This window comes from Macrobrachium nipponense, chromosome 32, assembly GCF_015104395.2.
Source record: "Macrobrachium nipponense isolate FS-2020 chromosome 32, ASM1510439v2, whole genome shotgun sequence".
NCBI classification, from domain to species: domain Eukaryota; kingdom Metazoa; phylum Arthropoda; class Malacostraca; order Decapoda; family Palaemonidae; genus Macrobrachium; species Macrobrachium nipponense.
The window spans coordinates 12,875,543-12,888,129 of NC_061094.1; the positions used below are offsets into that span (position 1 = coordinate 12,875,543).

At 36.5% G+C, this 12,587-nt stretch overlaps 1 protein-coding gene across 2 annotated transcripts in view; it reads right to left on the bottom strand.

Moving 5' to 3' along the window:
• Window positions 1-12,587, bottom strand: part of LOC135207230 (uncharacterized) — a 161,368-nt gene that overhangs the window by 6,778 nt on the left and 142,003 nt on the right. For both annotated transcript variants that reach the window (XM_064238861.1, XM_064238860.1), the window contains exons 4-8: window positions 12,235-12,354; window positions 6,015-6,199; window positions 5,758-5,873; window positions 5,424-5,542; window positions 3,042-3,211 (exon numbers count right to left, since the gene is read on the bottom strand). In XM_064238861.1, the coding sequence (XP_064094931.1) occupies window positions 3,065-3,211; window positions 5,424-5,542; window positions 5,758-5,873; window positions 6,015-6,199; window positions 12,235-12,354 (687 nt within the window). In that variant the 3' untranslated portion in view covers window positions 3,042-3,064. The remainder of the gene's footprint in view (window positions 1-3,041; window positions 3,212-5,423; window positions 5,543-5,757; window positions 5,874-6,014; window positions 6,200-12,234; window positions 12,355-12,587) is intronic.

Below are 12,587 nucleotides of genomic sequence, written 5' to 3' on the forward strand. Positions count from 1 at the left end.
GTGACTGTTGTTTTGAGGAGCCCGACTTGTGCCTTGTACAAGCCTCTACAAGAATCATCAGACAGGGATCTGACTCCCAAGATCATCTTTCTGCTTGCCCTGACTTTGGTGAAGAGAGATTGGGTGAACTTCATGGTCTTTCCTTCAATGTGAAATACTCTAGGAGATGGGGATTGCTTACACTTGATTTCTTTGTGGACTTTAAGCGAAGACTCGGAATCCATTGGTCCTTAACACCAGACAAGATGCCACTGTGTTGTATTAGAGTGCTGTGGTACTATCTAAAGAAGACTCGACACCACAGGCCTGAGTGTCGATGACTGTTAGCACTGGCTTGACCAAGAGAGATGTCCAAGAACACCATCTCTGGCTTCGTGAGGTGATCAAATGGGAGTACTCCACTTTGAGCGAGGAGAATTCTAGTGGATTCCAGAGAGAGCCCATGAAATCATGGGCACTGCTCTGTCCCTTGCAAGAATCTGTCAGGTCCTCAGGTGCTGAAGGCAGGGGTGTGGTCATGCTAGACCACCTTCACCTCCTCCTACCTTCAGGATGTTGCCCACAAGTCCTTGGCCAGGAGTTCGATTCTCGGGCATTCCACTGAGGTGTGAGAGATGTGTATTTCTGGTGATAGAAGTGCACTCTCGACGTGGTGCGGAAGTCACATAAAGCTGTTAGTCCCGTTGCTGAATAATCACTGGTTCCATGCAACGTAAAAACACCATACAAACAAACAAACAAGTCCTTGGACACATTTTCCTTGGGTCCTGTGGCGGCTGTTCAACAAGTTGTGTAGCTTACCCAGCTCCTCTAGGAGAACAAGTAGTATCTCGCTTAAGGTGTTCGGTTGTGAATGAAAGAATGAGTGTGTGAGTGACTGGACTCCCCTCCTTTCTCCTTCAGCCTTCCTCTCCCTGCAGGCAGAAGGTAGGTCAGGATGTCACTTGCTGGATCTAGCATCAATGCAGGTAGTTTCACATCGAGTTCCCATTCTATTTTCTATAATTTTAGTTAGATAGAAGTAATCCCATCCCTATCTCGAACAAGGGGAGAGATGGACTGACAATAAAACAAACCTGTTCCCTATAAATTGATTTATTGTTTCTGATATCGAAAGATTCATTCTAGCCTTTTTTTGAATAATATTGCTTTATACCCATTCATTAAAGAGGGTCTAGAAGTATGAGAGCCGGACATGCAGTTCCCATACTACGTTCAACATGTCAGAGGGAAGGGTCTCTTCCTTGATCTACATGACATGGAAGAAGATCCAGGTGAGGCAAACCACCAGTCAGTTCAGAACCTTACTCAGACTCCTCCAACCAAAAAAGTAAGTTTTCCTTATATAAAGACTGGTGGTTTGTATATTGTGTAGGAACAAATTAAAATTTTTTTTAAGTAATTAGCATTTTTCCTAATTATACAAACCTGAGGTCTTTACAGTTTACATGCCAACCTCATGCCACCCCTTAGTCTGACATCTGGGCTTGAAAGGCAAAGTCAATGCTTACTGGCCGGGTGGGTGGGACTCAGTACTAGTTAACTACCTAACCACCATGTTTAAAAAGTTGAACGGCTGTGTCCAGCTATGCTGAAGAATATTCCTTAGTTAAAGACCTCAGGTATGTATACTTTGGAAAAATAAAAATTACTCAGAAGATTTTTCATTTGACTAAGAATGTCCTTTACTTAGTCCCTCTGATTGAAAAAGTGCTGCATGTGAGGTGAAATACTTCTCTTGGCAGCACAAGGGCTTATCTGGTGTAGCAGGTTTTATCATATTTAAATAAAAATCTGGCACATTGGATTCATATTATTAAGAGCAGGGGCTTTCCAATCAAGTTCTGCTGGGTACCACCACATGTGGGTATGGGGAGAAATGAAGAGGCAGATAAATTGGCTAAGCAGGCTGCAGCCGAGTTACTTCCAAGGAGATATTTGCATTTATTTGGAGACTTCTTTCCACAAATTAGAACTATTATTCTTAACATCTGGTAAAGACGATGGGATCTGGCTAACCCAAATAAAATGAAAGAGACCTTCGTTGTCACGATGCCAGATAACTTCTAAATCATTCATTCATTCATTCATTCTGGCACATTGCTAATCCATGCCTACTGGATGTTATGGCTTCAGCAAAATCCCTCTCTAACATTAGCCTACCCTTAGAGACAATAGGGACCACATCTTAAGCTAAACTGAACATTGTCATGGAATGGGGTCACCCTCAAGTTAGTCTTCCATAGCTAGGAAGGTAATTTCCTTCCAATGGACAGTCTTGGAACACTTACCATGTATGGCACTGACTAATAAAAGGTCTTGGAACTATTAAGATAAATTATAAAACCTAGCGGTTCACCCTTTTTAAAGGGATTTCACTTTTGGGAAGAAGCTCCAAATTAGTTGTCAGAAAGGGGTGTGCCCGTGATATGTGAAATCTGATCACAATGAGATCTTAATCTCTATTATACATCCTAATGTAGCTAATGGCACTCACATCTTTCAAAGTCTGCTGTACACTATTCCTGTTTCAGGCAACAACTTTCAATATTTTAAGTATGTACCTCATGCTACTGAAGGTTATGTTTAAGTCCAGACAGAAGACTAGTTTGAGCTGGCAGGTTAGAGCTGTCGTCGTCTTTTCATTGACAATTGGATATGAAAATTATTTTAAAAGCTGGTGCCTCAAGGCTTTCAGTGATTATCTATAAGCTGGTTATGTAGAGGAATACGAACTTTTTTTTTCTCCGTCAGCAAGTATCATTTCATTTTTTAGCCTTTCAAGGTATGAATTCTCACCTATTCCTATGTCCTTAATGACTTCAATAGTAATGAGGCTCCTGTCATCCAAGACACTGCTGAACTGTTGATTCACATAAATGAATTTGTTTTCTTGTCCAGTTACACGAGCTCTCCAACTTAACCACCTCATGACCCTAAGCCCACCCATAATTGGTCATTTGAACATTTTTAATTATGTATACTAGTATACTACTTTCAGGGTTCAGTCATAAAAAAACCTTACTAGAAAAGATACTAACCATATCAGAGCAAATTTCATGATCTACTCTGGTGAACTCTGGATTAACATATTGCCTATTCTTCTACGAAGCAGAGCGTATTTGTCCTTGATTTGACAACGATACTCCTCCTCCTCACGATCCAAAATACGTAAAAAGTTGCTCAATTCTGGCAAACTGAAAGCTTCCCACTGAAATAAATAAAGTTCAAAATTACTTAATACAATTGAATTATATTACTTAGCTACACTACAAAAACAATAGGAATTAAGATTTTTAATGCAAATATGAGCTAACTATGAAGACCCCGGAGCCTACATGTAGGATAATTGTCCCATCTGCTTACACTAATAACTTAAAAGACCTCTCTTAAGTGATGAAATATATTAAATAACAGTGTATTAATATAAGTATACTAATAACCTCAGATGGGTTGCCGGAGCAAGAAATGGAAATATTTGGGGAAGAACTGGAAACAGCAAGTGGAATGGTGATGGATGGAGAGAAAATAATCGTAAAGACAGATATGAATGGTAGAATTGTACAGAATAGCAATGGATATGAGGAGGTTCTATGAGGCCATGGATTTGGAGTAAAGAATGAAAATGTAAAGTATGTACTGGAAATGGCTCAAAGTTTTGAATTAGTCTGTATGAGCACCTGGTTTGTGAAGGCAAATCACCATTAGTAACATATGAGAGTAGTGGAATACAGAGCCATATATATTACCTTAGGTTAAGAGGGAGGTAAAAACTGTGTAGTAAAGTGTAAGGTGATTCTTGCTGAGGCTAGTGTGAAACAACTCAGGTTGATATAGTAGATTCACATCAAGCGTGCATCTGATGTCTAGGCCCGTCTCCCTTACGATGTTCCTGATTGGTTGTTGATAAGCCAATCACAGGGCTGGAAACTCAGTTGCTCGAGAGGGTTCACTGAAGGATACGTTTTTCAAAAGTTATAACTTTCATTACACCTCGGTTTTATCTGCTGAAAAGTAGTGTTCCCGAATTTCATCACTAAACATCTTCAAGCCAATAATTTGAAGATTATAATGATATAAGAATTATGTACTTCAGTAAGCTTAATGTTAAAATATTCATAGTGAAATAAATATGAAATTCATATAAAATATATTCTTTCATTCCGTACATGAGATTGCAGAGTATTCATCATTTATCATCTTGTGTTTCATACAATTTCATAGCTTAAATATCATGGAAGACAATGCTGCTGAAAAAATTATAAGTAGGGCTATCAATATGAAAATAAGCAAATGATTAAGAATATTAATCTCTTATCTTTGTGAAGTAAGGTGTTGCTCAAATGATCACTTGATGACATCATCATAATGATCATGACCCCTTGATAGAAGAAGTCGTGTGAGGGGGGGGGGAAGAATATTAAGGCTTCGTTATCGTCACTATCATTATTACCATCACCTTTCATATCCTATAGTGGAAATCTCTATATGAAAAAATCGTTACTTAGATATTGATACCTTATGGAGGAAATTCATTCATCCCATTGATTTTTCTTTCGCTACAATCAGTCCTCCTATACCCCTCTCATTATTCCTTTTTATTATATATTATGATTTTCTTCATAATTCTTATATCATTATAATTTTTAAATCATTGGCTTGTCCTTGTTTAGTGATGCAATTGGGAAACTACTTTCCTGCAGGTAAAACTGAGGTGTAATGAAAGTTATAGTTATAACTTTTGAATGAGGAGAGGTGAACATACATCCTGCCTATGTGAACTCTCTCAAGAGACTGAGAGTTTCCAGTTCTGTGACTGGCTTATCAACAGCCAATCAGGAGCGTTGTAAGGGAAGGTCCTAGACACCAGATGCACAGTTGAGGTGAATCTACTATAGTGACGAATCTCACGATGAGATGTAAAAAGCCCAAGAAAAGGCAAGAGAGATCAAGAATTAAAATACTGAATGTGATCTTGAAGAAAAACTGTTAGCAATATAAGAAGTGTTTCAGAGAAAGACATCGGGTATGAATAGATTTTAAGGAGGAGGGAGTTGGTAGAGTAAAAAATATCTGGAATGATATAAAAACAATATATGACAGGTGCAGAAGAAGCCATTAGACAGACAAGTAACTAAGGAGTGTCAAAACAGGATGAAAAAAGGTGGAGGAATAAGAGATACAAGAGTAAGGTTGGGGGGAAGTTGAGGCTGTTGAGGACTAGAGGCAAGGTGCTGAGGAAAGATATGGAGAAGAGGAAAAAGAAACTAGACGATACCGGGCAGTTACTGGACGTGCTACCAAGTAGTTGGATGAGCAACAATCTGGCGCTGTAAAGCAGTGGTTTGCCTGATATGCCTACATGGAGTGTATTAGAGAATTTATTTTTGATACCTATTGTGAATCATAAAACTATTTTATACCTGAATATCAGCTGTATCATTCTCTTGAAGGACTAATCTTTTATTAGTTAGTCCTTGTGCACTCCAGTTAATTGCCAATACAAGAGGACACTCTGAATCGCCCAGTCTTCGAAGTTTAGCTGTAAAAAAAAAATAACAGTAATTTAGTTTCTGAATAGAATATTTGATTATAATATCCAATAGTTTACAAAATACAATGTTTTTTCTAGTTACCAGACATTGTGCATAATGACAGAAAAACTATACAAAACTTAATTAAAAATTCAAAATTTTATTCTAACAACACTTTTATGAACTCTACATCACAAGTAAGTCAGCATAAAATTTGATTTACCTTTGCCTGGTTGACCTGTATCATATGTTCGCTCGTAAAGCGCAAACTTCTGAGGGTTGTCAACAACCTTGAACTTTCTAAGAAGAGCAATTATCACCTCTCTTGTTGTGGTTTTGCTATAAAGGAAAGTATTATATGAATTAGCAGGGTCCTGAATTCTCAAAGAAATTACAAAAGGTAATTATACATAATTGATAGTTGCCACTTGAACACAAAAGATGGTTAGGTAAATATCTTAAAATATGAAGCTTCCATACCTTGTAATATGAATTGCTTTTACAGCATCTCTTGGCATGTAAAATGAAGTTAAGGTTTTTTCCATTGTCCTGTCTTCTTGAAGTATGTCATAAATAGATGGAGGCCTTGTCCCTGCTACTATATTTATGGGACGGCTGAGATTCAAGTGAACCCTTATGCAACCACGATAACTTCCGTCATTTTCCTGTTGAAGCAAAAAATAATTCTTCATAATTCTGTTTTGATGATTTCAGGAGTAAGTAAATCAATGATCTGATATGATCTAGTCTAAATTGAATTTATTATATACATGTCAACCCATTTGGGTGCCCCACCTGTATCACCCTATGTAGATATTTGTCTCATCCAAATACTAATCTGTAACATGAAAATGAGTGACACTGAAAGTGCAGTGGTGTAACAGATTAACAATATTTTCACTTCAACTGTTGAGTGGCACTACTGCCAAGTTTTTCTACATCCATAAAGGGTACTTAATTTGAAATGAGTCTGACCTTCATGGATATTCATATATGTTGACTTGTAAGTTCTTGCCTTAAAATAAAAGTTACTGGATCATTTTCTATTAAAATTATTTTTACCTAAATCTTTGTCATTTAATTTCTCTATTTACAAAACCTTGCAATTGTTTTGTTCATTCTTCTGACTTATTATTTTTTGCTATACGTACATATAATACTGAATGTCCGTTAATGTTAATGTGCCATTCTTTCCTTATTTTTGAAATGCTAAATATATTCTCATGCTTTACAAGATACTACCACTTAGTCAGCCGTTATTACCTTTTTCACCTCTCCTCTTAAGAGGTAATCAGTAATTGATGCTCCTCCTGATGCCTGTAAAGTCATATCAACTTTGACTGTATATACTTGTTCTGGTTCCAACATTGTGCATAAAATAAACGTTTACAAACATGCACAGTACGTATTCTGAAACCACTTCTTACGTTTACAAAATGCACATTTCTAAGGAACACTGATCTGTGATCACAAAACTATTTACACTACTGAAAATGAAGCAGCTTGACAGATGTGTAGATGTTCCACAGGATTATCAGATATCACAGGATGTGGGATTTCCTGTCGTAGGTACGGAGGCATTCACAAGATTATCAAACATTACAGTTCGTCATTACTAACACCTATGACTATGACACAATCCTTTTAAAAATTATATTGTTTGTTGGTAACGCCTTATTTTAATGAGTTTAGAGTTATAAAGTTTAGATTGCAATATAAATCAACACATTTTTTTTATAGTATTTGGCACTTACACTTTTTCTTAAGTTAATATTTGAAAATGAAGAAAAATATTTTTCTTACTAAAAATCGAAAATCATGCTATTGTGAAAAGTGTTCTTAAACCTAAAATCTCTTCTAAGTCCAGGAATATTTCATTAAGATAACTTACATAAAAAAGTAGAATCCAATGAAGTATTTAAGAAATAATTAAATTTGACAGTTTGTTAGATTTCTTCTTACATTTAATAAGAAAATGATGGGTGAGGAACCAAGCATCCTTGATGAAATAAAATCTTAAGGAATACAAAAATTAGTGAAAATAATGGGGTTTAACATGAAACAAAATGTAAGAAATCATGTTTTTTTTATTTAGTATAAACTGTGAGTACAGATGCAAAAAAATGTATATGTAAAGGGGAGCATTATCAAAATTTGATAGTCTAGCAAATACAGGAAGTAGTAATCCGGCTTGTACTAAACAGCTACCAGTGAGGAAGGATATAATCTCTAAGCCTGATACACCAAAGGAATAGCATAAGCAGAAGAGGTAGTGGGAAAACATTACACTGGAAAAGATAACATACAAGGAGAGTAAAGTGCAAGCAACCTGTTGACATTATCCTACAATGATTGGCTTAACTGTATACTACTACTTTGGCATCAAATATACGTTTAATACTGTACTGTATTTTTGTATGGTTTACTTATAATGGTTTCTATAACAAATTACTTGAGTGACACTATGTACTATTAAGAACACTAATATATGAAAAGGATCATAACAGCCATAGCTTTATATATTTTAGGTAGATTCAGTGCAGTGTTTAACTGCTTTACACTGGCTTTACTAAACATCAAGCGCACACTTCAGAAACCCACATAAGAGAAATACAAAATATTCCAGTTCCTCTTTACAGTTTGTGTGGTGCAGGTTCCATCAGCCCTCTGGTGGCAGACTGGTTCACTGTTTGTGTGTCTGTCACTGTAAACAGCTATCAAACTTCCATCCTAGTTCATTTGCTTTCCTTCATGTAAGTACCTGTGTCTACTGCATTTATAATTTTTAATTATTTATAGTACAATATCTGGGCAATCTTTCATGAATGCTTCAAGTTTGTAAGACTTGTAAGGGAATAGTAAAGTTTTCTTCTACAGTCCTGGTGTCAGTAAGCTCTTGCATTCGTCAGCTTCTGCCTACCATGAATGTTACTAGTTTCCTTGCAACAAATGTTCTGTTCCTTAGATCACCTTAATTTTGCATAAGTATTAGTGTTTCTGTGTTTCTTGATAATTTGCAAGTGTATTCCTGTGAAGCAGTTATAACTCTGCCATGTAAAACTATGCACAGTGCCACTGTATTATACGTACTATACACTGTACAATGCTTTCAGCGCAGTATTTTGCCATATACTACTACTTATCCTTTGGAACCCAGCATATCCAACCAATATTTTTGTAACATATGAGATTAATTCTGCTGTTTTTTTATATACCATTGTAGTATGAACCCCACATCCAAAAAAAAATCATGTTTTGTGTGAACTACAGTGGTTACAAAATGTAGGAGCACCAAACAGTAAACTACATTCATGGATTCACTACAGTAACATGCAGTACTTACTCTTTGCAATTTATAGGTTAAAAATTCAATCATAATACAAAAAATGCCTCCCTAACTCCCATCTATGTGAAAATCAAGACAAATAAACAATCCAGATAACCAAAATTTAGAACTTCCTGTACAATGCTGAGAAAAAAAAAAGGGGACATCACAAGCACCTTGCCAAACAAAACTATAGAACAGGTGATTAATTTCAACATATGCATTCAATGTCTTGCCAACAGATGTTCAAAAACCTTAGATAATCCTGGAGTTATATAAACTGGGTAATAATGCTAATCGTCAGGGCATTAAGCTACCAGTTCCACTTTCTGGTAATGGAGTAATCATTCTCCAACAAGTAGAAAAATGGGAGCTATGTAATCAACAGTCTTCAATTAGGCCTAAAATTACATTTAGGCCTACACCTCCAAGCACATTAAGGTCAAGTTAAAACTTCCCAACTTATGGAACTGAAAAGCTAAACAAGTCAGTTTAGCTACAAGAAATATACAGGCGGTCCCCGGGTTACGACGGGGGTTCCGTTCTTGAGAGGCGTCGTAAACCGAAAATCGTCGTAAGGCGGAACATCGTCAAAAATCCTAAGAAAACCTTACTTTTAATGCTTTGGGTGCATTGAAAACTATGTAAACTGCATTCTTATGGCATTTTTCATAAAAAAACCCTTCAAATATTGATTATTTTGCATTTTTGGTGTCATATTTCATCTCCCAGATGAGCGTTGTAGGTGTCGTAACCCTGGAACATGCGCCGTAACCCTGGAACATGCGTCGTAACCCTGGAACATGCGTCGTAACCCTGGAACATGTGTCGTAACCCTGGAAATAACGTCTACTGACAAGCGTCATAACCTCGGAATGTCGTAAGCCGACACCGTCGTAACCCGGGGACTGCCTGTACTTATTTTCTTATCACTCTATTTACTTTTAAAAATTTAAGTCACAAGTACTGTCTTTTCCTTTGGTCACTGAGTGACACAGCCATCTGGCTAAGTAAAGGAGACAGTATCCAAACAGCATTGATCTGAGAGTAGCTTATCACTTGTTGCCAAGATGTACTTAAAACAGTTTCCTTCTAATAACACTAAGTATTCATTTTCAAATACAGCATAAACTCTGAGCCATGTAGCTTAGTTGAGCATAATTACACCCTGTCCAATGAATCTAGTCTTTTTACATATATGATAATTGCCTGTTTCTCTATAAGAACTTGCCTACAATCATCACTGAACCAAAATTTGTCTTTGATACAATAGTTCAAACACCAGGAAGGAATCTCCCTGCCATTCATGGAATGTTAAAAAACTTTTATTTAAAATAAGAACAAGCTTATTCCTTATATAACAGTAACTAATTTAATTGGAAAGATTGCTCAAAATGCCATTCCAGTATTATATATAATACGATACAGGAGTATGACACATCAGCACAACCAGTTCAATTTTAATTGCTTTATATTCCAATTCCAATACTATACTTCTAAGGAATCTAAGCACAGCAAGGGTTCCAATTAGAGGATTAACCTTGTGGCTATATAACAATTGAGAAACAGGTGAATATGAAGTCCAAGCAAATGTCAGACTTTCCTTGGCTTCAGTTATGAGTTGCTCACAACCAGACTTGCACTATAGGCATACTTTGGGCCATATCTGCACTTAATTTTTAGCTTCTCTCTTTACCTCCTCATTTCTGCTTTCTTTCTTCAATTTTTATGCCCAACACCTCTGTTACTTCTATCTGCAACTGTTAAGTTTTCTCTCAGTTCCACCTTTAGGTCCTTGTACTTCATCTTCATCTAATTTATTTTCTGGGTCTTTTTATCTTGCTGTCCAGCTTCCAACTTTTACTGTGTTAAGCACTGAATGGCCGAAAATGCTCTAGTGCTTGGCTTAACTAGCTAAATTTCATATATAACTGAAGTATAAGCATGTTAAAAGCCCTTACGTCATGTTATTTAGTAGGAGATTCTGTAGGAGAAGCAGAATTCAAGCTCTCCATACAGGTGGCAAAGAAATTCCAACAAACATTGAAAAGTCTTTCTCTTTCTATTAGCTTCCTGTATTACAAGCTCTAGATTGTGATAGATGGAACACAGATTTTTATGCCTGCCGAAACTTTTATAACCTGAATCTCTGGGCACCCCTATTCATAACAGGATTTATAAGTATTCACTTCTTATATGCACTGCCAACCCTTTTGCCATATGAGTGGCTTTACATTTAATAAACACTGCTGAGAGTTGCCTAAGATTTGATACAACAATGATCAACACAAATGAGCTATGAGTCCTGGGTCTAAATAGCCCTGTCCTGAAAAAATTATTTTGAGGTAGAAATTATACAAAGGCCTCCAAAAGAGTGTATAGGGCCCTTACCATCTTTCTAAAGGCACAGAGACTACAAGTCTTACATCTGTCTCCACACGATAATCAATCGGGGCATGTACGAAAGTTTCAGCTCCTCATAACTCTTATCATTAACTTCCACACTATGTCACAAAAAAATACCTTTCTGTTAAATTTAATGAACAGATGTAGATTGGAGAATGGATTTCTATAATTTTGCAGTTTTGCCCAGAATCAAGGTATGATAAGAATATAACACTAAAATAAACATGACCTTATGAATAAGGTAAAGTAATTTGAATTTCTAAGAATATAAAAAGAAATGAAAAATATAACAAAATAGCTCTGGTTTTTAAATAAAATGGCCACAGCAGTTATGTCTGCTTACCTTTTCTACAACAAATAAAATTTTTTTCATCATACAGTCATTATAAGGTAGTTTCACATATTTCATGGCTCTCACAACAAAAGGTAGAATCAGTCCAGCTAGAGCTGAACCGTGAATGGTCAGAGTAATGAACCTTCTGCACCAGCTATAGAGGAATGTGAAAGGCACAATGAAAGTGATAGCCTCTGCAGGCAGTATTTTGTGCTAACGCTGCCAACAACACGTAAGAGTTGGGTAAATATTTATATTATAATCACCAATACTGATAGGGAAGCAAAAGTCTACAGGACCTCTATTGAATTTAGGCTGCTGACTTTAGCTCTTTGGAATCTGGAGGCACAAGAAAGCTGCTGCCACCTCCCCACTAACCTGCAGTTGCACCTGCTAACACCTGTGCTGCCCTTTTCACTTACTTTTCATCCATTCCTCTAGAAATGTCCCAACACTTTGGTTCAATTACTGTACTATACATAATACCAATCACTTTATCATTTGGTATCAATTTCCATGCCTAAAAATTAAAAATGCTAAACAATTCACTACAATTAGAATATACAACATAATTCAAACTTCCAGATTTAAATTATATGTGTTAATAGTACTCATGATGAAAAGAATAATCTTACCTTAGCTATTTGTAATCCCTGAGTTGTGGCATTATACTTCTCTACCCATGCTTCCAAGGTTTCATTATCTACCAGGTGTGACTGCAATCGGTTAACACTCTTCCTTAAGGTGGAAACTTCCTGAAAAAAATAAGAAAAGGAAGGTATATTCATTGCCAATGTATATACGTAATGGGTATTTATGCCATGAACCTTACAAGCTCAATTTATAACCAGCCCTATAATTTTACTGAAATATAATTTATTTCTACACTCCCAAGGTGCCTCAGTGGCGTGGTCGGTTTGGTCTTGGCCTGCCACTTTGGTTGCCGCGAGTTCAATTCTCGGGCATTCCATTGAGGGGTCAGAGATAT